This window comes from Balaenoptera musculus, chromosome 3, assembly GCF_009873245.2.
Source record: "Balaenoptera musculus isolate JJ_BM4_2016_0621 chromosome 3, mBalMus1.pri.v3, whole genome shotgun sequence".
Taxonomy (NCBI): Eukaryota; Metazoa; Chordata; class Mammalia; order Artiodactyla; family Balaenopteridae; genus Balaenoptera; species Balaenoptera musculus.
Genome location: NC_045787.1, coordinates 114,359,447 through 114,384,145, shown reverse-complemented (window position 1 = coordinate 114,384,145; position 24,699 = coordinate 114,359,447). Strand labels below are relative to the sequence as shown.

Genomic DNA, 24,699 nt, shown 5'->3' with positions numbered 1-24,699 from the left:
CTTAGGATGCTTTGTATTTCTGTGGTGTCTGTTGTAACTTCTCCTTTTTCATTTCTGATTTTATTGATTTGAGTCCTCTCCCTCTTTTTCTTGATGAGTCTGGCTATGGCTTATCAATTTTGTTTATCTTCTCAAAGAACCAACTTTTAGTTTTATTGATCTTTGCTATTGTTTTCTTGTTTCTATTTCATTTATTTCTGCTCTGATCTTTATGATTTCTTTCCTTCTGCTAACTTTGGGTTTTGTTTGTTCTTCTTTCTCTAGTTTCTTTAGGTGTAAGGTTAGATTGTTTACTTGAGATTTTTCTTGTTTCTTTAGGTAGGCTTGTATAGCTATAAACTTCCCTCTTAGAACCGCTTTTGCTGCATCCCATAGGTTTTGGGTCGTCGTGTTTTCATTGTCATTTGTCTCTAGGTATTTTTTGATTTCCTCTTTGATTTCTTCAGTGATCTCTTGGTTATTTAGTAACGTATTGTTTAGCCTCCATGTGTTTGTCCTTTTTACGTTTTTTTCCCTGTAATTCATTTCTAATCTCATAGCGTTGTGGTCAGAAAAGATGCTTGATATGATTTCAATTTTCTTAAATTTACTGAGGCTTGATTTGTGACCCAAGATGTGATCTATCCTGGAGAATGTTCCGTGCGCACTTGAGAAGAACGTGTAATCTGCTGTTTTTGGATGGAATGTCCTATATATATCAATTAAATCTATCTGGTCTATTGTGTCATTTAAAGCTTCTGTTTCCTTATTTATTTTCATTTTGGATGATCTGTCCATTGGTGTAAGTGAGGTGTTAAAGTCCCCCCACTATTATTGTGTTACTGTCGATTTCCTCTTTTATAGCTGTTAGCAGTTGCCTTATGTATTGAGGTGCTCCTATGTTGGGTGCATATATATTTATAATTGTTATATCTTCTTCTTGGATTGATCCCTGGATCATTATGTAGTGTCCTTCCTTGTCTCTTGTAACATTCTTTATTTTAAAGTCTATTTTATCTGATATGAGTATAGCTACTCCAGCTTTCTTTTGATTTCCATTTGCATGGAATATCTTTTTCCATCCCCTCACTTTCAGTCTGTATGTGTCCCTAGGTCTAAAGTGGGTCTCTTGTAGACAGCATATATATGGGTCTTGTTTTTGTATCCATTCAGCCAGTCTATGTCTTTTGGTTGGGGCATTTAATCCATTCACGTTTAAGGTAATTATCGATATGTATGTTCCTATGACCATTTTCTTAATTGTTTTGGGTTTGTCTTTGTAGGTCCTTTTCTTCTCTTGTGTTTCCCACTTAGAGAAGTTCCTTTAGCATTTGTTGTAGAGCTGGTTTGGTGGTGCTGAATTCTCTTAGCTTTTGCTTGTCTGCAAAGCTTTTGATTTCTCCATCAAATCTAAATGAGATCCTTGCCGGGTAGAGTAATCTTGGTTGTAGGTTCTTCCTTTCATCACTTTAAGTATATCATGCCACTCCCTTCTGGCTTGCAGAGTTTCTGCTGAGAAATCAGCTGTTAACCTTATGGGAGTTCCTTTGTATGTTATTTGTCGTTTTTCCCTTGCTGCTTTCAATAATTTTTCTTTGTCTTTAATTTTTGCCACTTTGATTACTATGTGTCTCGGCGTGTTTCTCCTTGGGTTTATTCTGTATGGGACTCTCTGCGCTTCCTGGACTTGGGTGGCTATTTCCTTTCCCATGTTAGGGAAGTTTTCGACTATAATCTCTTCAAATATTTTCTCTGGTCCTTTCTCTCTCTCTTCTCCTTCTGGGACCCCTATAATGCGAATGTTGTTGCGTTTAATGTTGTCCCAGAGGTCTCTTAGGCTGTCTTCATTTCTTTTCATTCTTTTTTCTTTAGTCTGTTCTGCAGCAGTGAATTCCACCATTCTGTCTTCCAGGTCACTTATCCGTTCTTCTGCCTCAGTTATTCTGCTATTGATTCCTTCTAGTGTAGTTTTCATTTCAGTTATTGTATTGGTGATCTCTGTTTGTTTGTTCTTTAATTCTTCTAGGTCTTTGTTAATCATTTCTTGCATCTTCTCAATCTTTGCCTCCATTCTTATTCCGAGGTCCTGGATCATCTTCACTATCATTATTCTGAATTCTTTTTCTGGAAGGTTGCCTATCTCCACTTCATTTAGTTGTTTTTCTGGGGTTTTTTCTTGTTCCTTCATCTGGTGCATAGCCCTCTGCCTTTTCATCTTCTCTATCTTTCTGTAACTGTGGTTTTTGGTCCACAGGCTGCAGGATCGTAGTTTTTCTTGCTTCTGTTGTCTGCCCTCTGGTGGTTGAGGCTATCTAAGAGGCTTGATGGGAGGCTCTGGTGGTGGGTAGAGCTGACTGTTGCTGTGGCGGTCAGAGCTCAGTAAAACCTTAATCCACTTGACTGTTGATGGGTGGGGCTGGGTTCCCTCCCTGTTGCTGTGGCGGTCAGAGCTCAGTAAAACCTTATCCACTTGACTGTTGATGGGTGGGGCTGGGTTCCCTCCCTGTTGGTTGTTTTGCCTGAGGCAACCCAACACTGGAGCCTACCGGTGCTCTTTGGTGGGGTCAATGGCAGACTCTGGGAGGGCTCACGCCAAGGAGAACTTCCCAGAGCCTCTGCTGCCAGTGTCCTTATCCCCACAGTGAAACAGAGCCACCACTCGCCTCTGCAGGAGACCCCCCAACACCAGCAGGTAGGTCCGGTTCAGTCTCCCCCAGGGTCACTGCTCCTTCCCCTGGGTCCCGATGCACACATTACTTTGTGTGTGCCCTCCAAGAGTGGGGTCTCTGTTTCCCCCAGTCCTGTCAAAGTCCTGCAATCAATTCCCTCTAGGCTTCAAAGTCTGATTCTCTAGGAATTCCTCCTCCCGTTGCCGGACCCCCAGGTTGGGAAGCCTGACGTGGGGCTCAGAACCTTCACTCCAGTGGGTGGAATTCTGTGGTAAAAGTGTTCGCCAGTCTGTGAGTCACCCACCCAGCAGTTATGGGATTTGATTTTACTCTGATTGCGCCCCTCCTACCGTCTCACTGTGGTTTCTCCTCTGTCCTTGGACGCGGGGTATCCTCCTTGGTGAAGTCCAGGGTCTTCCTGTCAATGATTGTCCAGCAGCCAGTGGTGATTCTGGTGCTCTCGCAAGAGGGAGTGAGAGCACGTCCTTCTACTCCGCCATCTTGGTTATGAGCATTGTTTTTGTATATAATATATATAATCAAATGATAAAATTATTTACTTGAATTGTGTTCAACATTTTTGTTTCTCATGCTATCCAAATGTTTTTAATAGAAAACATATTTATTCACATACCTAGAGGCCTCAACATTGCTCATTCAGGGGGAAGAACGGTTGAGTATGAGGACCTAGGATGATTGTCCAGGGCCAAGTGTCAGCCGGGGTCCTTCTTTATAGATACTCCCACCCATCTGAGATAATCAAGGAAGGTGATTTTAATACCAGCCGTACCAAAATAATATCTCTAGGCTTTGTTAGCATTCTCAAAGGGAATCCCCTTTGGAAGACAAAAGATTTAATCTTTCCCACTAACATTACCACTTTTACCAAAAAGAAAAAGATTGACAGGTTATTTCTTTAATATGTTTTTTTCATTGTGAAAATAGTATATTTTCATTTAGTAAGAAACCTGAAACTACTGAAAAATGTAAAGAAGAGAAGAAAAAGATACTCCTGGTTCCATTTCCTAAACATGGTCTCCCAAATCATCTTGCTTGGATTCAGCTCTGACTCCAGACACCTAACCTCTCTCTGAGTCTCTTTATTCTCATCAATAAGATATAGGTATATTGGCACCTGCCTACCTAGTAGGGATATTGTTAGGATTAAATGTATTAGTGCATGTAAAATTCTTAAAGTGCTTGGTGCGTAAGTGCTCAAACATTAGCTGCTGCTATTACTGTTTTTGTTTTGGTTTGGTTCTTTTTGTTGTTTTTTTTTTTTTTTTTTTTTGGTTTGGTTTTTAAAGCCTGTATCTCCAATGAAACTAATCCTGTTTAGTTTCAAAAAAACTAGTCCTGTTTTTTTGTTTTTCTTTGCCCAGGTTTTATTTTTTTTATATCACTACATATAAACACATATCCCATAAATATTGCTATATTTAAGTATATATTTTATAGAGATTATTTTAATAGTTACATGATGTTTCTTTCTTTTTTTTTAATGGCTTTTTTTTTTTTTTTTTTTAATGCTATTCTTGTCTGCTTACATTCTTTTTATTTATGTATGTATGTATGTATGTATGGCTGTGTTGGGTCTTCGTTTCTGTGCGAGGGCTTTCTCTAGTTGTGGCAAGTGGGGGCCACTCCTCATCGCGGTGCGTGGGCCTCTCACTATCGCTGGCCCCTCCCTCCTTGCCGAGCACAGGCTCCAGATGCGCAGGCTCAGTAATTGTGGCTCACGGGCCCAGTTGCTCCGCGGCATGTGGGATCTTCCCAGACCAGGGCTCGAACCCGCGTCCCCTGCATTGGCAGGCAGATTCTCAACCACTGCGCCACCAGGGAAGCCCTTAATGGCTTTGAGCAGGGCAAGTAAGGAGGTTTTTTTTTTTTTTTTTTTTTTTTTTTTTTTTTTGCTGTGTTGGGTCTTCGTTTCTGTGCGAGGGCTTTCTCTAGATGTGGTGAGTGGGGGCCACTCTTCATCGCGGTACGCGGGCCTCTCACTGTCGCGGCCTCTCTTGTTGCAGAGCACAGGCTCCAGATGCGCAGGCTCAGTAGTTATAGCTCACGGGCCCAGTTGCTCCGTGGCATGTGGGATCTTCCCAGACCAGGGTTCGAACCCGTGTCCCCTGCATTGGCAGGCAGACTCTCAAACACTGCGCCACCAGGGAAGCCCCATGATGTTTCTTTTGTTACCTTTACCATTCTTTTGCTGTTTGAGTTGTTTGCTATTATAAATACTGTAACAATAAACATCTCTGAGTATAACGCTTTTCACACATTGAGATTATTTCATTTGGAAAGAGATCAAAAAGTCAAATTATAATTCAAAACATGAAATTTTTAAAAACTTTTTATCCCTTAAAGAACTTACTTATTTTTTAAGCTGTTTAATTTTTTGAATAAGCAATGTTAGAATATGGTATAAAATTTAAAAGTTCCAAAAGGATATATAGTGAAAAGTAACTCTCGTTTCCATTCCTCTTCCTCAGCTACCCAGTTGTTTCTTGGAGTTGATTATTGTTACCGGCTTCTAGTATATCCTTTCAGAGAAACTCTATACATATATAAGCATAAAATAAAATACTTATTATTTATATGTACTTAAAAACACGTATAGATACAAATGCTAGCTACTAAACACACTATTTGACGCTTTTTACCTTATATACTTAATATGTATTATAAATTATTAAATAGCACCATAAACAAAATTGCCCCATTTTAAAAGAACAGCTTATGGCATTCTGTTTTATGGATTTTCTACAAATTTTTAAATTACTTTTTGGCCACGTGGCTTGTGGGATCTTAGTTCCCTGACCAGGGATCAAACCCATGCCCCCTTCAGTGGAAGGGCGGAGTCCTAACCACTGGACTGCCAGGGAATTCCCTACAATTTATTAATTAGTCACATATGGATGGTTGTTCAGGTTGTTTCCACTCTTTTGTTATTACAAACTGCTACAGTGAATATCTTCATTCGTCAGCATACCATTTATTTGTAGAATAAATTCCTACAAATGAAAATACTAAGTCAAAAAGTGTTATTTTGATGTTTTTGATATGTGCATTTTTAATTTGGATAAATATTGCCAAATTACCTTTTGTAGTGGTTGTACCATTTTATACTCTGATCAAAAATGAATGAGAGGGGACTTCCCTGGTGGCGCAGTGGTTAACAATCCGCCTGCCAATGCAGGGGACACAGGTTCGAGTCCTGGTCCAGGAAGATCCCACATGCTGTGGAGCAACTAAGCCCGAGAGCCACAACTACTGAGCCTGCACTCTACAGCCCATGAGCCACAACTACTGAGCCCATGTGCCACAATTACTGAAGCCTGCACGCCTAGAGCCCATGCTTCACAGCAAGAGAAGCCACCGCAATGAGAAGCTTGCGCACCGCAACAAAGAGTAGCTCCCGCTCACCACAACTAGAGAAAGCCTGCGCACAGCAATGAAGACCCAACGCAACCATAACTAACTAACTAACTAACTAACTAACCAACTAACAGTCCAATTAAAAAAAAAAATGAATGAGAGGGCTTCCCTGGTGGCACAGTGGTTGAGAATTGGCCTGCCAATGCAGGGGACATGGGTTCGAGCCCTGGTCCAGGAAGATCCCACATGCCATGGAGCAACTAGGCCCGGGTGCCACAACTAATGAGCCTGCACTCTAGAGCCTGTGAGCTACAACTACTGAAGCCCGCGTGCCTAGAGCCTAGGCTCCACAACAAGAGAAGCCACCACAATGAGAAGACCGCGCGCAGCAACAAAGACCCAATGCAGCCAAAAATAAATAATTAATTAATTTAAAAAAAGTGAATGAGAGTACCTGATGTTTTTTCAAGTTTTGTGGGGTTTTTTTTTTTTTACCAATCTCACAGGTGAAAAATGGTTATCTTGTAACTTAATTTGTATTTCTTTTGTTATGAGTGAGTTTGAGTATCTTTTAGTATATGCTACTTAAAGCCATTTGCATTTCCTTTTCTGTGAACTTCCTACCCCAGGCCTTTGTCCATTTGCCAGCGCTTGGTTGTCTAGGTCTTTTTCTAACTGTATTGGTACTCTCTATGTTTAAGAAATTAAACATTTTAACCAACATATTTTGTTCGTTAGTAGATTTTCTTAGTTTATCACTATTTCCATGATATATTTTAATTTTTTGTACTATATTTGTTGAGCTCTTTTATGCCTTCCAGGTTTCTGTTATATTTGAAGAAGGTTTTCTGTTTTAAGATTATAAGTAACATTCTCTCATTCTGCCTTCTACTACTTTTTAATATTTCCTTTTTCTCCCCCCACATATATGTCTTTGATCATCTGGAATATTTTTTTGCTGTAGGGAGTGAGGTAGAGAGCCACGTTTTATTTTATTTCCACTTGGTTACTCAATTGATGAAAACCATTTATTGAACGGTATGTATTTTCTTCATCGATTTAAAAATCTACTGTTAATATATACTAAGTTCTTACATGCATTTAGTGGGTTTCTTTTTTTTTTTTGGTTTGTTAATTTCATCTGTTCATTTGTAAGTATCACACTGTTTTAAGTATTATAGGTTTGTAATATATTTCAAAATCAGATAGTTCTAAACCTTTCAATTACTCTTTTTTTCAGAATTTTCTTAATTTTGTTTTGCATTATTATTTCTAATGTGAATATTTTCAGTCACAATACATACTCTCACATTGCTTTCTTAAAGGGCCATCCCAAGTTACAGTGTGATCACCAATGTATAATTTCCATTTCACCTCATCCACATAAGTATTAGATATAAGTTAAAAACACGAGTGGGAGTGGGACTGATTTGATAAGAGGAAAAACAGATTAAAGATGGTAATTCAATTGTTTTAACTTCCATTCAATTGTTTTAACCTCACACAATGGTGAGGTTAAACATTTTCCCCTCTGTTTAGTTGTATATCCTCCTTTGTGAATTATCTGTTTATCTTTTGTCCACTTATCTGTTGGAGTTTTGTATGAATTCCTTTTTTATTACTGAATTATAATTAATCTACAGCACTATGTTAGTTCCAGGTGCATGACATAGTGATTTGATATTTCTGTACATTACAGAATGATCACTATGATTAAGTCTAGTTACCACCTGTCACCATACAAAGTTATTGAAATGTTGTTGACTATATTCCCCGTGCTGTACATTTCATCCCTGTGACATTTATTTTGTAACTGGAAGTTTATATCTCTTAATATCCCTCTCCTCTTTCACTTATCCCCAACCCCCCTTCTCTCTGGCAATCACCTCTTTGTTCTCTCTATCTGTGACTCTGTTTCTGTTTTGTTATGTTTATTCATTTGTTTTGGTTTTTAGATTCCACACATAAGTGAAATCATATGGTATTTGTCTTTCTCTGATTTATTTCACTAGTATAATACTTTCTAGGTTGATCCATCTTGTTGCAAATGGCAAATTTTCTTTTTTTACGGTTGATTAATATTCCATTTCTGTGCGTGTGTGTGTGTGTGTGTGTGTACATGTATCACATCATTTTTTTTAAATTTTTAAATTTTATTTATTTTTTTATACGACAGGTTCTTATTAGTCATCAGTTTTATACACATAAGTGTATACATGTCAATCCCAATCGCCCAATTCAGCACACCCCCACCACCACCACCCGCCGCTTTCCCCCCTTGGTATCCATACGTTTGTTCTCTACATCTGTGTCTCAGTTTCTGCCCTGCAAACCAGTTCATCTGTACCATTTTTCTAGGTTTCACATATATGCGTTAATATATGATATTTGTTTTTCTCTTTCTGACTTACTTCACTCTGTATGACAGTTGCTAGATCCATCCACGTCTCAACAAATGACCCAATTTTGTTCTTTTTATGGCTGAGTATTATTCCATTGTATGTATGTACCACGTCTTCCTTATCCATTCATCTGTGAATGGGCATTTAGGTTGCTTCCATGACCCGGCTATTGTAAATAGTGCTGCAGTGAACATCAGGGTGCATGTGTCTTTTTGAATTACGGTTTTCTCTGGGTATATGCCCAGTAGTGGGATTGCTGAGTCATATGGTAATTCTATTTTTAGTTTTTTAAGGAACCTCCATACTGTTCTCCATAGTGGCTGTATCAATTTACATTCCCACCAACAGTGCAAGAGGGTTCCCTTTTCTCCACACCGTCTCCAGCATTTCTTGTTTCTAGATTTTCTGATGATGCCCATTCTAACTGGTGTGAGGTGATACCTCATTGTAGTTTTGATTTGCATTTCTCTAATAATTAGTGATGTTGAGCAGCTTTTCATGTGCCTCTTGGCCATCTGTATGTCTTCTTTGGAGAAATGTCTATTTACGTCTTCTGCCCATTTTTGGATTGGGTTGTTTGTTTTTTTTAATATTGAGCTGAATGAGCTGTTTATATATTTTGGAGATTGATTTGATTCCATTGATTCATTTGCAAGTATTTTCCATTGATTCGTTTGCAAGTATTTTCTCCCATTCTGAGGGTTGTCTTTCGTCTTGTTTATGGTTTCCTTTGCTGTGCAAAACCTTTCCTTGTTCGTCTTGTTTATGGTTTCCTTTGCTGTGCAAAAGCTTTGAAGTTTCATTAGGTCCCATTTGTTTATTTTTGTTTTTATTTCCATTACTCTAGGAGGTGGATCAAAAAAGGTCTTGCTGTGATTTATGTCAAAGAGTGTTCTTCCTGTGTTTTCCTGTAAGAGTTTTATAGTGTCCGGTCTTACATTTAGGTCTCTAATCCATTTTGAGTTTATTTTTGTGTATGGTGTTAGGGAGTGTTCTAATTTCATTCTTTTACATGTAGCTGTCCACTTTTCCCAGCACCACTTATTGAAGAGACTGTCTTTTCTCCATTGTATATCCTTGCCTCCTTTGTCATAGATTAGTTGACCATAAGTGCGTGGGTTTGTCTCTGGGCTTTCTATCCTGTTCCATTGATCTATGTTTCTGTTTTTGTGCCAGTACCATATTGTCTTGATTACTGTAGCTTTGTAGTATAGTCTGAAGTCAGGGAGTCTGATTCCTCCAGCACCGCTTTTTTCCCTCAAGACCGCTTTGGCTATTCAGGGTCTTTTGTGTCTCCATACAAATTTTAAGATTTTTTGTTATAGTTCTGTGAAAAATGCCATTGGTAATTTGATAGGGATTGCATTGAATCTGTAGAATGCTTTGGGTAGTATCGTCATTTTCACAATATTGATTCTTCCAATCCAAGAACATGGTATATCTCTCCATCTGTTGGTATCATCTTTAATTTCTTTCATCAGTGTCTTATAGTTTTCTGCATACAGGTCTTTTGTCTCCCTAGGTAGGTTTATTCCTAGGTATTTTATTCTTTTTGTTGCAATGGTAAATGGGAGTGTTTCCTTAATTTCTCCTTCAGATTTTCCATCATTAGTATACAGGAATGCAAGAGATTTCTGTGCATTAATTTTGTACCCTGCAACTTTACCAGATTCATTGATTAGCTCTAGTAGTTTTCTGGTGGCATCTTTAGGATTCTCTATGTGTAGTATCACATCATCTGCAAAAAGTGACAGTGTTACTTCTTCTTTTCCAATTTGTTTTCCTTTTATTTCTTTTTCTTCTCTGATTGCCATGGCTAGGACTTCCAAAGCTATGTTGAATAATAGTGGTGAGAGTGGACATCTTTGTCTGGTTCCTGATCTTAGAGGAAATGCTTTCATTTTTTCAGCATTGGGAATGATGTTTGCTGTGGGTTTGTCATATATGGCCTTTATTATGTTGAGGTGGGTTCCCTCTATGCCCACTTTCTGGAGAGTTTTTATCATAAATGGGTGTTGAATTTTGTCAAAAGCTTTTTCTGCATCTATTGAGATGATCATATGGTATTTCTTCTTCAGTTTGTTAATATGGTGTATCACATTGATTGATTTGCGTATATTGAAGAATCCTTGCATCCCTGAGATAAATCCCACTTGATCATGGTCTATGATCCTTTTAACGTGTTGTTGGATTCCATTTGCTGGTATTTTGTTGAGGATTTTTGCATCTATATTCATCAGTGATATTGGTCTGTAATTTTCTTTTTTTGTAGTGTCTTTGTCTGGTTTTGGTATCAGGGTGATGGTGGCCTCATAGAATGAGTTTGGGAGTGTTCCTTCCTCTGCAATTTTTTGGAAGAGTTTGAGAAGGATGGGTGTTAGCTCTTCTCTAAATGTTTGATAGAATTCACCCATGAAGGCATCTGTTCCTGGACTTTTGTTTGTTGGAAGGTTTTTAATCACAGTTTCAATTTCATTACTTGTGATTGGTCTGTTCATATTTTCTATTTCTTCCTGGTTCAGTCTTGGAAGGTTATACCTTTCTAAGAATTTGTCCATTTCTTCCAGGTTGTCCATTTTATTGACATAGAGTTGCTTGTAGTAGTCTCTTAGGATGCTTTGTATTTCTGTGGTGTCTGTTGTAACTTCTCCTTTTTCATTTCTAATTTTAATGATTTGAGTCCTCTCCCTCTTTTTCTTGATGAGTCTGGCTAATGGTTTATCAATTTTGTTTATCTTCTCAAAGAACCAGCTTTTAGTTTTATTGATCTTTGCTATTGTTTTCTTTGTTTCTATTTCATTTATTTCTGCTCTTTCTTTATGATGTCTTTCCTTCTGCTAACTTTGGGTTTTGTTTATTCTGCTTTCTCTAGTTCCTTTAGGTGTAAGGTTAGATTGTTTATTTGAGATGTTTGATGTTTCTTGTTTCTTGAGGTAGGCTTGTATAGCTATAAACTTCCCTCTTAGAACTGCTTTTGCTGCATCCCATAGGTTTTGGATCATCGTGTTTTCATTATCATTTGTCTCTAGGTATTTTTTGATTTCCTCTTTGATTTCTTCAGTGAACTCTTGGTTATTTAGTAACGTATTGTTTAGTCTCCATGTGTTTGTGTTTTTTACGTTTTTTTCCTGTAATTGATTTCTAATTATGATAGCGTTGTGGTCAGAAAAGATGCTTGATATGATTTCAGTTTTCTTAAATTTGCTGAGGCTTGATTTGTGACCCAAGATGTGATCTATCCTGGAGAATGTTCCGTGTGCACTTGAGAAGAAATTGTAATCTGCTGTTTTGGATGGAATGTCCTATAAATATCAATTAAATCTATCTGGTCTATTGTGTCATTTAAAGCTTGTGTTTCCTTATTAATTTTCTGTTTGGATGATCTGTCCATTGGTGTCAGTGAGGCGTTAAAGTCCCCCACTATTATTGTGTTACTGTCGATTTCCTCTTTTATAGCTGTTAGCAATTGCCTTATGTATTGAGGTGCTCCTATGTTGGGTGCATATATATTTATAATTGTTATATCTTCTTCTTGGATTGATCCCTTGATCATTATATAGTGTCCTTCCTTGTCTCTTGTAACATTCTTTATTTTGAAGTCTATTTATCTGATATGAGTATTGCTACTCCAGCTTTCTTTTGATTTCCATTTGCGTGGAATATCTCTTTCCATCCCCTCACTTTCAGTCTGTATGTGTCCCTAGGTCTGAAGTGGGTCTCTTGTAGACAGCATATATATGGGTCTTGTTTTTGTATCCATTCAGCAAGCCTGTGTCTTTTGGTTGGAGCATTTAATCCATTCACGTTTAAGGTAATTATCGATATGTATGTTCCTATTACTATTTTCTTAATTGTTTTGGGTTTGTTTTTGTAGGTCCTTTCCTTCTCTTGTGTTTCCCACTTAGAGAAGTTCCTTTAGCGTTTGCTGTAGAGCTGGTTTGGTGATGCTGAATTCTCTTAGCTTTTGCTTGTCTGTAAAGCTTTTGATTTCTCCATCAAATCTCAATGAGATCCTTGCTGGGTAGAGTAATCTTGGTTGTAGGTTCTTTCCTTTCATCACTTTAAGTATATCATGCCACTCCCTTCTGGCTTGTAGGGTTTCTGCTGAGAAATCAGCTGTTAACCTTATGGGAGTTCCCTTGTATGTTATTTGTCATTTTTCCCTTGCTGCTTTCAATAATTTTTCATTGTCTTTAATTTTTGCCAATTTGATTACTATGTGTCTCAGCGTGTTTCTCCTTGGGTTTATCCTGTATGGGACTCTCTGCAGTTCCTAGACTTGGGTGGCTATTTCCCGTGTTAGGAAAGTTTTCGACTATAATGTCTTCAAATATTTTCTCGGGACCTTTCTCTCTCTCTTCTCCTTCTGTGACCCCTATAATGCGAATGTTGTTGCGTTTAATGTTGTCCCAGAGGTCTTTTAGGCTGTCTTCATTTCTTTTCATTCTTTCTTCTTTCTTCTGTTCCACAGCAGTGAATTCCACCATTCTGCCTTCCAGGTCACTTATCCGTTCTTCTGCCTCAGTTATTCTGCTATTGATTCCTTCTAGTGTAGTTTTCATTTCAGTTATTGTATTGTTCATCTCTGTTTGTTTGTACTTTAATTCTTCTAGGTCTTTGTTAAACATTTCTTGCATCTTCTCGATATTTGCCTCCATTCTTTTTCTGAGGTCCTGGATCATCTTCACTATCATTATTCTGAATTCTTTTTCTGGAAGGTTGCCTATCTCCACTTCATTTAGTTGTTTTTTTGGGGTTTTATCTTGTTCCTTCATGTGGTACATAGCCCTCTGCCTTTTCATCTTGTGTATATTTCTGTGAATGTGGTTTTTGTTCCACAGGCTGAAGGATTGTAGTTCTTCTTGCTTCTGCTGTCTGCCCTCTGTCACATCTTTTTAATCTGTTCATCTGTTGACTTAGGTTGCCTCCCTATCTTGACTATTGTAAATAATACTGCAATGAACATAGGGGTGCATATATCTTTTCCAATTAGTGTTTTTGTTTTCTTCAGAAAAATACCCAGAAGCGGAATTTCTAGATCATATGGTAGTTCTGATTTTAATTTTTTGAGGAACCTCCATATTGCTTTCTATAGTGGCTGTATCAATTATTTACATTCCCACCAACAGTGCACCAGGGTTCCCTTTTCTCCACATCCTTGCCAACATTTGTTATGTGTTCCTTTTGATGATAGCCATTCTAATTGATGTGAGGTAATATCTCCTTGTGGTTTTGATTTGCATTTCCTTGATGATTAGTGATGTTGAGCATCTTTGCATGTGTCTGTTGGCCATCTGTTTGTCTTCCTTGGAAAAATGTCTATTCAGGTTTTCTGCCCATTTTTAAATTCAGTTTTTGTTTTTTTGATTTTGAGTTGTTTGAGTCGTCTGTATATGTTGAATATTAACCTCTTATCAGGTATATTGTTTGCAAATACCTTCTCCCATTCAGTAGGCTGCCTTTTCAGTTTGTTGATAGTTTCCTTCGCTGTGCAGAAGCTTTTTAGTTTTATGTCGTCCCATTTGGGTTTTTTTGCTTTTGTTTCCCCTGACTGAGGAGATATATTCAAAAATATATTGCTAATAATACAACATTGTGAATCAACTATAGTTCAATAAAATTTTTAAAAAATATATTGCTAAGACTGATTTCAAAGTGCATAATGCCTGTGTTTTCTTCTAGGAATTTTACGGTTTCCTGTCTGCGTTTAAGTCTTTATTCCATTTTTAGTTTATTTTTGTATATGGTGTGAGAGAGTAGTCCAGTTTGATTCTTTTGCGTGTAGCTGTTCAGTTTTCCCAAAACCATTTATTGAAGAGACTGTCTTTTCCCCATTGTATTTCCTGTCTCCTTTGGCATAGGTTGATTGACCATATAAGTGTGGGTTCATTTCTGGGCTCTCTGTTTTTTCCATTGATCTATGTATCTGTTTTTGTGCCAATACCATACGTTTTATTATTTTATTTTATTTTATCTTTTTTGACCATGCCACATGGCATGTGGGATCAAACCCGCGCCCCCGGCAGTGGAAGCATGGAGTCTTAACCACTGGACTGCCAGGGAAGCCCCCAGTACCATACTGTTTTGATTATTCTAGCTTTGTAGTATAGTTTGAAATCAGGGCATGTGATACCTCCAGCTTTGTTCTTCTTTCTCAATATTGTTTTGAGTATTCGAGGTCTTTTGTGTTTCCATACAAGTTTTGGAATTATTTGTTCTAGTTCTGTGAAAAATGCCATGGGTATTTTGATAGGGATTGCATTGAATTTTGTCTTGGGTAGTATGGTCATTTTAACAATAATAATTCTTCTAATCCATGAGCATGACATATCTTTCCATTTGTGTCTTCAGTTTCTTTCATCAGTGTATTATAGTTTTCTGAGTACAGGTGTTTTACTCCTTAGTTAGATCTATTCTTAGGTGTTTTTTTTTTTGATGCAGTTGTAAATGTGATTGATTTCTTAATTTCTCTTTTTGTTGGTAGTGTATAGAACACAACAGATTTCTGTATTAAATTTGTATTGTGCAAATTCACTGAGTTCATTTATTAGTTTTAATTTTTTTTTTTTGGTGGTATCTTTAGGATTTTCTCTGTAGAGTATCATGTCATCTTCAAACACTGACAGTTTTACTTCTTCCTTTCCTATTTGGATTACCTTATTTTATTTTATTTTATTTTATTTTATTTTATTTTATTGTCTGGTTGTTGTGGCTAGGACTTTTAATACTATGCTGAATAAAAGTGGCAAAAGTAGGAATTCTGTTATGATGTTAGCTGTGGGCTTGTCATGTATTGCCTTTATTATGTTGAGGTATGTTCCCTCTATACGCACTTTGCTGAGAATTTTTATTGTAAATGGATGTTGAATTTTGTCAAAAGCTTTTTCTTCATCTATTGAGATGTTTGTATGATTTTTATTCTTCAGTCTGTTAATGTGGTGTATTATGTTGATTGATTTGCAGGTATTGAACCATCCTTGCATCCCTGGAATAAATCCCACTTAATCATGGTGTATGATTCTTTTAATGTATTGTTGAATTCAGCTTTCTACGTTTTATTGAGGATTTTTGCCACTACATTCATCAGTGATACTGACCTGTAATTTTCTTTTTTTGGTGGTGTTTTTGTCTGGTTTTGGTGTCAGCGTGATGCTGGCCTCATAGAATGAGATTGGAAGCATTTTTTCCTCTTCAGTTTTTTGGAAGAGTTTGAGAAGGATAGGTGTAAGAATTCTTTATATATTAGTTACATCAACCTTTGTCATACTTGCTGCAAAATTTTTTCCCTTTTTGTTTAAATTTTAATTTTGCCTTTTAAATAATATTTAATAAGTCAAACCTTGATTTTTTTCTTATTGTGAGTTTTACTTTACCATTTAAGTTTAGGAAGTTCTATCCCATTGAAAGTTTTGCTAAATATTCACTATTGTATTCTTCTAGTTTTTTTATATTTAACTTTCCTATGCATCTGGAATTTACTTTTGTATAAATTACAAGATGAAGATCTAAATTGATTTTTTTCTGACCAGTTGTCCTTGTACATTGATTTTTGAAGCCTCATTTATCACACATTAAATTCTATACATGGGCACGTATTCTGTTACATGGATCTGTATGTTCTAACAGTACCACAATAAACAATTGCTTTTAACGTTATTTTCAGTACTTCTGTATATACTTCACAAGTTTTTTGGTGATAAATGTAAATAAGATAAACTTTGCCATTTTAAGCATTTTCTTTCTTTGTTTATTTATGTATTTATTTATTTATTTTTGGCTGCATTGGGTCTTTGTTGCTGCACGTGGGCTTTCTTTAGTTGCGTTGAGCGGGGGCTGCTCTTTGTTGCAGTGCGCGGGCTTCTCATGGTGGTGGCTTCTCTTGTTGTGGAGCACGGGCTCTAGGCACGCGGGCCGCAGTAGTTGTGGCTGACAGGCCCTAGAGTGCAGGCTCAGTAGTTGTGGCACACGGGCTTTGTTGCTCTGCGGCATGTGGGATCTTCCTGGACCAGGGCTCAAACCCGTGTCCCTGCATTGGCAGGTGGGTTCTTAGCCACTGCGCCACCAGGGAAGCCCAACCATTTTCAAGTGTACAGTTCAATGGCATTAATTATAATCACAATGTTGTGGAGTCACCATCACTATTTCCAAAATTTTTTCATCACCCTAAACAGAAACTCTGTAACCATTAAGCAATAACTCCCCATTACTTCCTTCCCCCAGCCTTTAGTAACCTGTAGTCTATTTTCTGTCTCCATAAATTTGCCTATTCTAGATATTTCATATAAGTGGAATTATATAATATTTGTTTTTGTGTGTGTCTGGCTTATGTCACTTGGCATAATGCTTTCAAAGTTCATTCATGTAGTAGCATGTATCAGAATTTCATCCCTTTTATAGTTGAATAATATTTGATTATATATGTATATATCATATTTTGTTTATCCATTCATCTGTTGATGGATACTTGGGTTGTTTCTCCCTTCTAGCTATTGTACATAATGTTACAGTGAACACTGGTGTATAAGTATCTGTTTGAGTACCTGTTTTAATTTCTTTGGGGTATATACCTAAGAGTGGATTTTCTGGGTCATATGGTAATTCTAAGTTTGGCTTTTTGAGTAACCACTAAAATGTTTTTCACAGCATCTGCAACATTTTACATTCCCACTAGCAATGTATGAGTGTTCCAGTTTCTCCATGTCCTGGCCAATGCTTGTTCTTTTCTGGTTTTTTTGTTTTTTGTTTTTAAATAATTGTAACTGTCCTATTAGACGTGAAATGGCCTATCATTGTGGTTTTGGTTTACATTTCCCTAATGACAAATAATGTTGACCCTCTTTTCATGTGTTTACTGGCTATTTGTATATTTTCTTCAGAGAAATGTCTCTTCACGTTCATGTTCTTTCCTATTTTTAATTGTTTTTTTGTTGTTGAGTTGTAGGAGTTCTTATATGTTGTAGATTTTAAACCCTTATATGATTTGCAAATATATGCACCCCTTCTATAGGTTGTCCTTTCACTTTCTTAATGATGTCCTTTGACACATGGAATTTTTGAATATTTGACAAAAGTCTAATTTATCTCTTTTTTCTTTTATTCCTTTGCTTTTGGTGTCATATCTAAATCCACTGCCAAATTCAAGGTCGTGAAGATTTATTCCTATATTTTCCTCTAAGATTTTAATGGGTTTAGCTCTTATATTTAGGTTGTTGATTAACGTTGAATTAATTTTTGTGTATGGTGTGAGATAGGGGTCCAACTTCATTCTTTTGCATGTGGAAATCCAGTTTCTTAGTACCGTCTGTTGAAGAAACTATATCTTCTCCACTGAATGGACTTGGTACCATTGTCAAAAATCATGTGGCCATATATATATGGGTTTATTTCTGGCTCTCAATTCTATTCCATTGATCTGTATGTATATCTATATGCCACACTGTTTTGATTACTGTAGCTTTACAGAAGATTTTGAAATTAGGAAGAACAAATTCTCCAACTTGATTTTTTATTTTCATGATTGTTTTGGCTATTTGGAGCTCCTTGAAATTCCATATGAATTTGAGGATTCTCTTTTCCTTTTCTGCAAAAACAACTTTTGGAAATTTGATGGGGATTGTGTTGAATCTATAGATCACTTTGAGTAATATTGACATCTTAGCATCTTAACGTTATTAAATCTATCCATGGACATGGGATGTCTTTCCATTTATTTAGGTTTTTTAATTTCTTTTGGCAATGTTTTATAATTTTCAGGACACAAGTTGGTTAAATTTATTCCTAGATATTTTTTTCAAATCCATTATAAATGAAAGTGATTTCCTAATTTCCTTTTTGAATCATTCATTGCTGATATATGGAAACACAACTGATTTTTGTGTATTGATCTTGTAACCTACAACTTTGCCATATTAATTTATTAGCACTAGTAGTTTTCTTAGATTCTTTGGGATTTTTAAATACAGGCATACCATGGAGATGTTGTGGGTTAGGTTCCAGACCACCACAATTAAGCAAGTATTTCAGTAAAGCAAGTCATACAAATTTTTTGGTTTCCCAATGGGTATAAAAGTTATGGTTACACTATTCTGTAGTCAATTAAGTGTGCAACAATACTTTATTGCTAAAAAATGCTAACCATCATCTGAACCTTCAGCGAGTCATAATTATTTTGCAATAGTAACATTAGAGATTCCTGATCATAGACCACCATAACAAATATAATAATAATGGAAATGTTTGAAATATTGTGAGAATTAGCAAAATATGACATGGAGACACAAAGTGAGCAAATACTGTTGGAAAAATGGTGCCAATAATCTTGCTCAATGCAGAGTGATCAAAAATCTTCAATTTGTACAAAAAAAAATGCAATATCTGCAAAGTGCAATAAACCGATGGAGATCTGCCTATATATAATAGGGTCATGTCATCTGTGAATGGACATAATTTTACCTTCCTTTCCAATTTGGATCTATACTTGACAATATTGCCTAATGTAAAACTTATTGTTTTAATTTTATTTTTTAAATTTATTTTATTTATTTATTTATTTTTGGCTGCGTTGGCTCTTTGTTGTTGTGCGTGGGCTTTCTCTAGTTGTGGCGAGTGGGGTCTACTCTTCCTTGTGGTGGGCGGGCTTCTCATTGCGGTGGCTTCTCTTGTTGCAGAGCACAGGCTCTAGGCACGTGGGCTTCAGTAGTTGTGTCACACACAGGCTCAGTAGTTGTGGCTCATGGGCTCTAGAGCGCAGGCTCAGTAGTTGTGGCGCACAGGCGTAGTTGCTCCGCAGCATGTGGGATCTTCCCGGACGAGGGCTCAAACCCGTGTCCCCTGCATTAGCAGGTGGATTCTTACCCACTGTGCCACCAGGGAAGCCCCCTGTTTCAATTTTTAATGGTCATTTTCTTATTATTCTTAAAGTGATTTTGGAAACTGTTTTAAATGGAAATAGTATATATTGAAGAAATATGTAAACGTTAATTAACGTAAGGGTTTTTTTTTTCCTTTTTCCATAGATTTGGCTGGCTGATTGGTTGCTGAAAAATAATCCCAACAAACCCAAACTTTGTCATCATCCAATTGCAGAAGAACCTTATTAAAATAAAGCCCTCAAAGAACAAATCACGAGCTATCTCACTGTAAAAGGCATGCTTCTACTTAAGAAAGAAGTAACTCCTAAGGGTTTAAGTAACTACATGTGAAATAAATTATTTCTTTTTAAAAAAAAATTTTTTTTAATTTTATATTTGGCTGCATTGGATCTTCGTTGCTGCACGTGGGCTTTTCTCTCGTTGCGGGGAGCGGGGGCTACTCTTCGTTGCGGTGCGCAGGCTTCTCATTGAGGTGCTTCTCTTGTTGTGGAGCATGGGCTCTAGGCACACAGGCTCAGTAGTTGTGGCTCGCGGGCTCTAGAGCGCGGGCTCAGTTGTTGTGGCACACGGGCTTAGTTGCTCCGCGGCATGTGGGATCTTCCCGGACTAGGGTTTGAACCCGTGTCCCCTGCATTGGCAGGCGGATTCTTAACCACTGGACCACCAGGGAAGCCCCTAAATTATTTCTTAAAAATAAATTTTAAAAGAATAACTATTTCGTGCAGCAGATAACATTATCTAAAATAAAATACTGGTTTAGGGTATGATTTTTTTTCTAATAAGAAAATTGTATTAGAAGCATTTAGAATGTCAACAAAACAACTGCAACTTTTTATTTTTACAGTTACAAAGTGGTATTCAGTTAAGAGAACAACAATTCATATAGGATGCATCAGAGACAACTGAAGATAATAAGATACCATTTCTATATATAACTGATTTTTGCTGTGCACCAACAAGAACCTACTTTGAATTTCTCTGCCAATTTACAACCCCCATAATGTACTAGGCAAGGTTAGTAGCTATTGAAAATACCACCAGGACAGGGGTAGCTGAAGACACATTTGGTAGTATGTTAACTATACACAGAAGACACTATACAGTTTAAAAACAAGTTTTGCACAGCTTTACAGTGCAAGACATCGTCCTCCATCTCTCTGAGGACATTTGGAAAACTCTGAGAAGGTGACTGGGTACTTCTTGTGCTCCTTCTGGCAAGTTTGTCCAAAGAATGCATATGATGGTGCTTCTTGGTCTCTTAGGATATCCTTTCCCATATTTAGTTATTTTTCCTCCGTGAGTCACAGTCATCCAGTGCCCATCTGGCTCTCACTTGCCCTGGTGCTGTCTCTGTGGAGCTCATTGTGTTACAATGGCTGTCGATTTAGGATATGATTTTAACAATGATGTAAGCATTAAGTAATAGAAGGCTGATGTAAGATATTGCTTATTATTTTTTAATTTCGAGAAGTAAGATGTGGAATTTTCGTTATATTTTCCCTAGCCTATATTCTATATCTACATGCATAATTAATGCATAGTTCGGACAGCTGAGTTTAAAAAGTATAAGTATATAAATAATTATGGGTTTTTTTCCGCTATCCAATAGTAGAGTGTTCCTATGAAACCTTTCATAAGCTGAAAGGGTGTAATGTGAAGAATCAGTTACCTTAGTTCGCAAGTTGCTAGCAGATGCACAGAATAAATTGGGATAAAGCCCAGATGCTCACTGACAGTTCAAAGCTATCACGGCTTGATGCTGAGATGCTGAGTGTAGTTCCCTAGGAACGACATTGGTGGTGCTACTCTTGTTGCTCGGTGTGCGCGCTGCCTCTGAATTGGCTCATTGCAAAACAAATAGTTCTGTTTTCCCTTTTTGCCTTTTACCATAAAAGCAAAAATCCTCTTCAGATTTCTTTTGGTTAGTGAAAACAGATACGAATGCAGGTCTTTTGTAAGAACAAAGTGGCATCAAGTGAGCATTCAGAAAAGGCGACTACCTATATTTAGTAAAATGAAAATGGTTAGAACTCAATTATAGTTTTAACCAGTCATATATAACTATTTCCTCAACATTAATAAGTGCCCTACAAGGGTGACCAGACAGTAGCATGACAACTCATTTCTGGTTGTATCACTGAAAGTCCTGCGTCCTGTGAGACCCCTTAATCCTTCACAAAATGGAATGATTGGTCCCTCTACCAAAGTCTTTAGGTTAATATTTCTCAATTATGTTTTTGTGATGAAGTTCTAGTTTTCAAAAAATGAAAAATTCTCAGTTATTAAAGAAATTTTAATTTACTTAAAAAAAGATCCAAGTTGTAAAAGACTTTTATTAAGAGTAAATAATTAAACTGGCCTCATCTCTTCAGAAAGGCAATGTCATTATAAAACAAAAAATAGAAATAGGGAAGACCAAAGAAACACCTTAACCAAAAGCAATGAGTAGCTCTTGACTAAAAAAACATCTACAGAAGACCTTTGGGGGACAATTAAGGAGATTTAGATATGGACTAAATATTAGGTGATATTAGGGAATAATTGCTAAATTTCAAAGGGTCAAAATGATATGGCCATAAAAGGAGAATATCATGTTTAGGTGATGCATTCTGAAATTCTTAGGGGTAAATTTTTTGATGTTTGCAACTTATTTTCAAACGGTTCAGCAAGAAATATTTTTATACATGTAAAGATAAAGCAAAGTTAGCAAAATATTAACAATTGTTCAGTCTAGGTGGTGGGCACTCTAGTGTACTATTCTTTCAACTTTTCTGTGCTTTAAAACTTCACAAATGAAGTTGGGGAAAAAAGATCTGTATGTTATTATCAAAAGCTGGTGATCAGTTTTCCACATTGTTGATAGGGAAACATTCAGATACTATATAGCTCTTGATTTGATATAAAAATGATATATACTAATCATCTATGATGTGTTTTAGCCAAACATGTGTACCTTAAAATTATCAAGCCTTTAGGCCCACCTTCCTGCTTACAGTTGTAGGAAATAATGTGGCCATCTGAACGATACCATAAAGAAGCAAAAATTTACAAGATGGATGTTCTGTAGGACAGCTGCCTTGGTCTTCCAACAAATTGGTGTTATGAGAAAAGGGACTCTTTTAGATTAACAGAGATGTGAGATACATAATCAGAATCAACACTAGTTTCTAGATTGAACCCTCATTTATGCAGACAAGCTGCAAAGGACATTTTTGAGGTAACTGGGAAGATTTGAATCTAGAATGAGTATTAGATACAATGAAAATGTGTTGTCTTGGAAGGTAAAGATTGTTAACTGAAAAGACATGTTACGAAGCAATATGTACAGTGAAATCTTACTTTTTTTAAAATAAATTTATTTTATTTATTTTATTTTTGGCTACACTGGGTCTTCATTCCTGTGTGCGGGCTTTCTCTAGTTGTGGCGAGCGGGGGCTACTCTTTGCTGCGGTGCGCGGGCTTCTCCTTGCCATGGCTTCTCTTGTTGTGGAGCACAGGCTCTAGGTGCGCAGTCTTCAGTTGTGGCTCATGGGCTCAGTAGTTGTGGCTCACGGGCTCTAGAGTGCAGGCTCAGTAGTTGTGGCGCACAGGCTTAGTTGCTCCGCGGCATGTGGGATCTTCCTGGACCAGGGCTTGAACCTGTGTCCCCTGCATTGGCAGGTGGATTCTTAACCACTGTGCCACCAGGGAAGCCCAGTGAGATCTTACTTTGATAAAGAAATACATATGTGTGTATATGTGTGGAATAAGATGTAGAAGGGCGCCCACTCAAATGTTATTATATAATCTCTGGATGGTGGGAATACACTGATTTTTTTTTCTTATTTTTGGTTAGCTGTATTTTAATTTTTCTACAGTGTTCATATTACTGCTTTTGTCATTTTTTTAAGGGTTTAAAAAGACAAATGTCTTAATGGTTGTCAACATTAAAAGGGTTAGCAACACTTCCTTATTAATAGACTATCTTTAAGCTATCTAGAGCCAAGATGTTTTACAAGTTCTCAGTCATGGTGTTTATATGAATTTTTGGACATATTCCTCCTGGGACTGGTGTGCCCCCTGTATTTCAAAACACCTTTAACATTGTGTTGGGAAGACAAACTAAAATCTTAAAAACAAAGATAAATAGTGGATGGCTATATTTTGAGCAATGGTCAAGAGCATATGGGAAAAAGCAAATAGTTTTTACAATGAGATTCCAGCTTCAGGAGGTCATTTCCACCACAAGAGCCTCCTCTTGTGCAAAAAAAGAGGCAGCATTGTGTATGGCAGAAAAATTCTGTACTGGAAGTCAGCTTCAGTCGCCAGACCTGCCATTTGTTTTTGGTCTTTTTTTTTAAGTGGAAGAAAAAAATAGAGAAAACAGACTAACTTGAGATACATTTTGGAGAAAAAATAGATAAAAATACATGCAGATGGAAAACAATGTAGTTAGCCATAGGATTTTTAAACTTGGGACACATTTGAGGTCATTATTTCATGGGCCAGAACTGGAAAGTACAGCATAGAATGAATAAGAAAATGAGAAGACTGCCTTCTGACATAACCTGTCAGGTGGTATCAAAGTCCTGTGTACACATTTGTTATTGTTAAGTAGTGGTGATTTAATGCATTTCTCTTGCACTGAATAATAGTGTGGTATTCTGGTTAATCAAGATATACCACTTCATTTAGTTTCTTTTTCTAGGACTCAAAGAGATCATAGAAAAAAGGAAGCAAGCATGCAGCTCTCTTATGACTTGGGACTAAACAGAAGAAGATTAGATTTTTCTTTACTTCTTTAGAAGTTTAGATCTGGGATGGCATGTAGAAGCTCCCCCTCCCCCCATTTGGAGAACCCAGGGCAATAGTTTATCTGCCCTGGCTTAAGGGTGCCACAGATTAGCTTGATTTGAAAGTGTCACAGATACTTTCGAGAAGTACTTTTCCATCTCAGAAATACTGCCACTTCTCTCTTGTTGTTAACTCTATATAAGAACTATTTAGATTAAGCTTTGAATTTTCATTCAGAGATGGCTCAATTCTTCTTTGTTTGCTACTTCTTTGACTTTAGGTGCTCATCTTGGGTTCTTTATTTTTGTCAGTCCCCTTACTAATAACATTCACTGTACTAACTTTGCACCTTTCATTTATTTTACAGAAGTTAACTAAATCTCAGAAACTCCCTGGCTTATGAGAGCCTTTAGTAGAGAAGTTCACTTCTAAAGGTGGAGTCCAATGATTTTTGGCAATTTCAGATAAATACTGTAAGGGAGATAGCTTTCTCCCACCTCACTGAAGGACATGACTAAAGAAAAAAATCTTTGTGGAGCAGTCCAGCATAGTTTTCCTATTAAATTAACTACATACTTTAGTCCATTGGAAAGGGGAGATGACTAAATATGATGTCTGTTCCTTTCCTGC

General features: G+C 37.0%; 1 protein-coding gene across 1 annotated transcript in view; it reads left to right on the top strand.

Moving 5' to 3' along the window:
- NME5 (NME/NM23 family member 5) overlaps nucleotides 1-19,595 on the top strand; it is a 51,277-nt gene extending 31,682 nt beyond the window's left edge. Inside the window, exon 5 of the mRNA XM_036848624.1 lies at nucleotides 19,441-19,595. Coding sequence (XP_036704519.1) covers nucleotides 19,441-19,524 — 84 coding nt within the window. The 3' untranslated portion in view covers nucleotides 19,525-19,595. The remainder of the gene's footprint in view (nucleotides 1-19,440) is intronic.
- The last annotated feature ends 5,104 nt before the right edge of the window (nucleotides 19,596-24,699 follow it).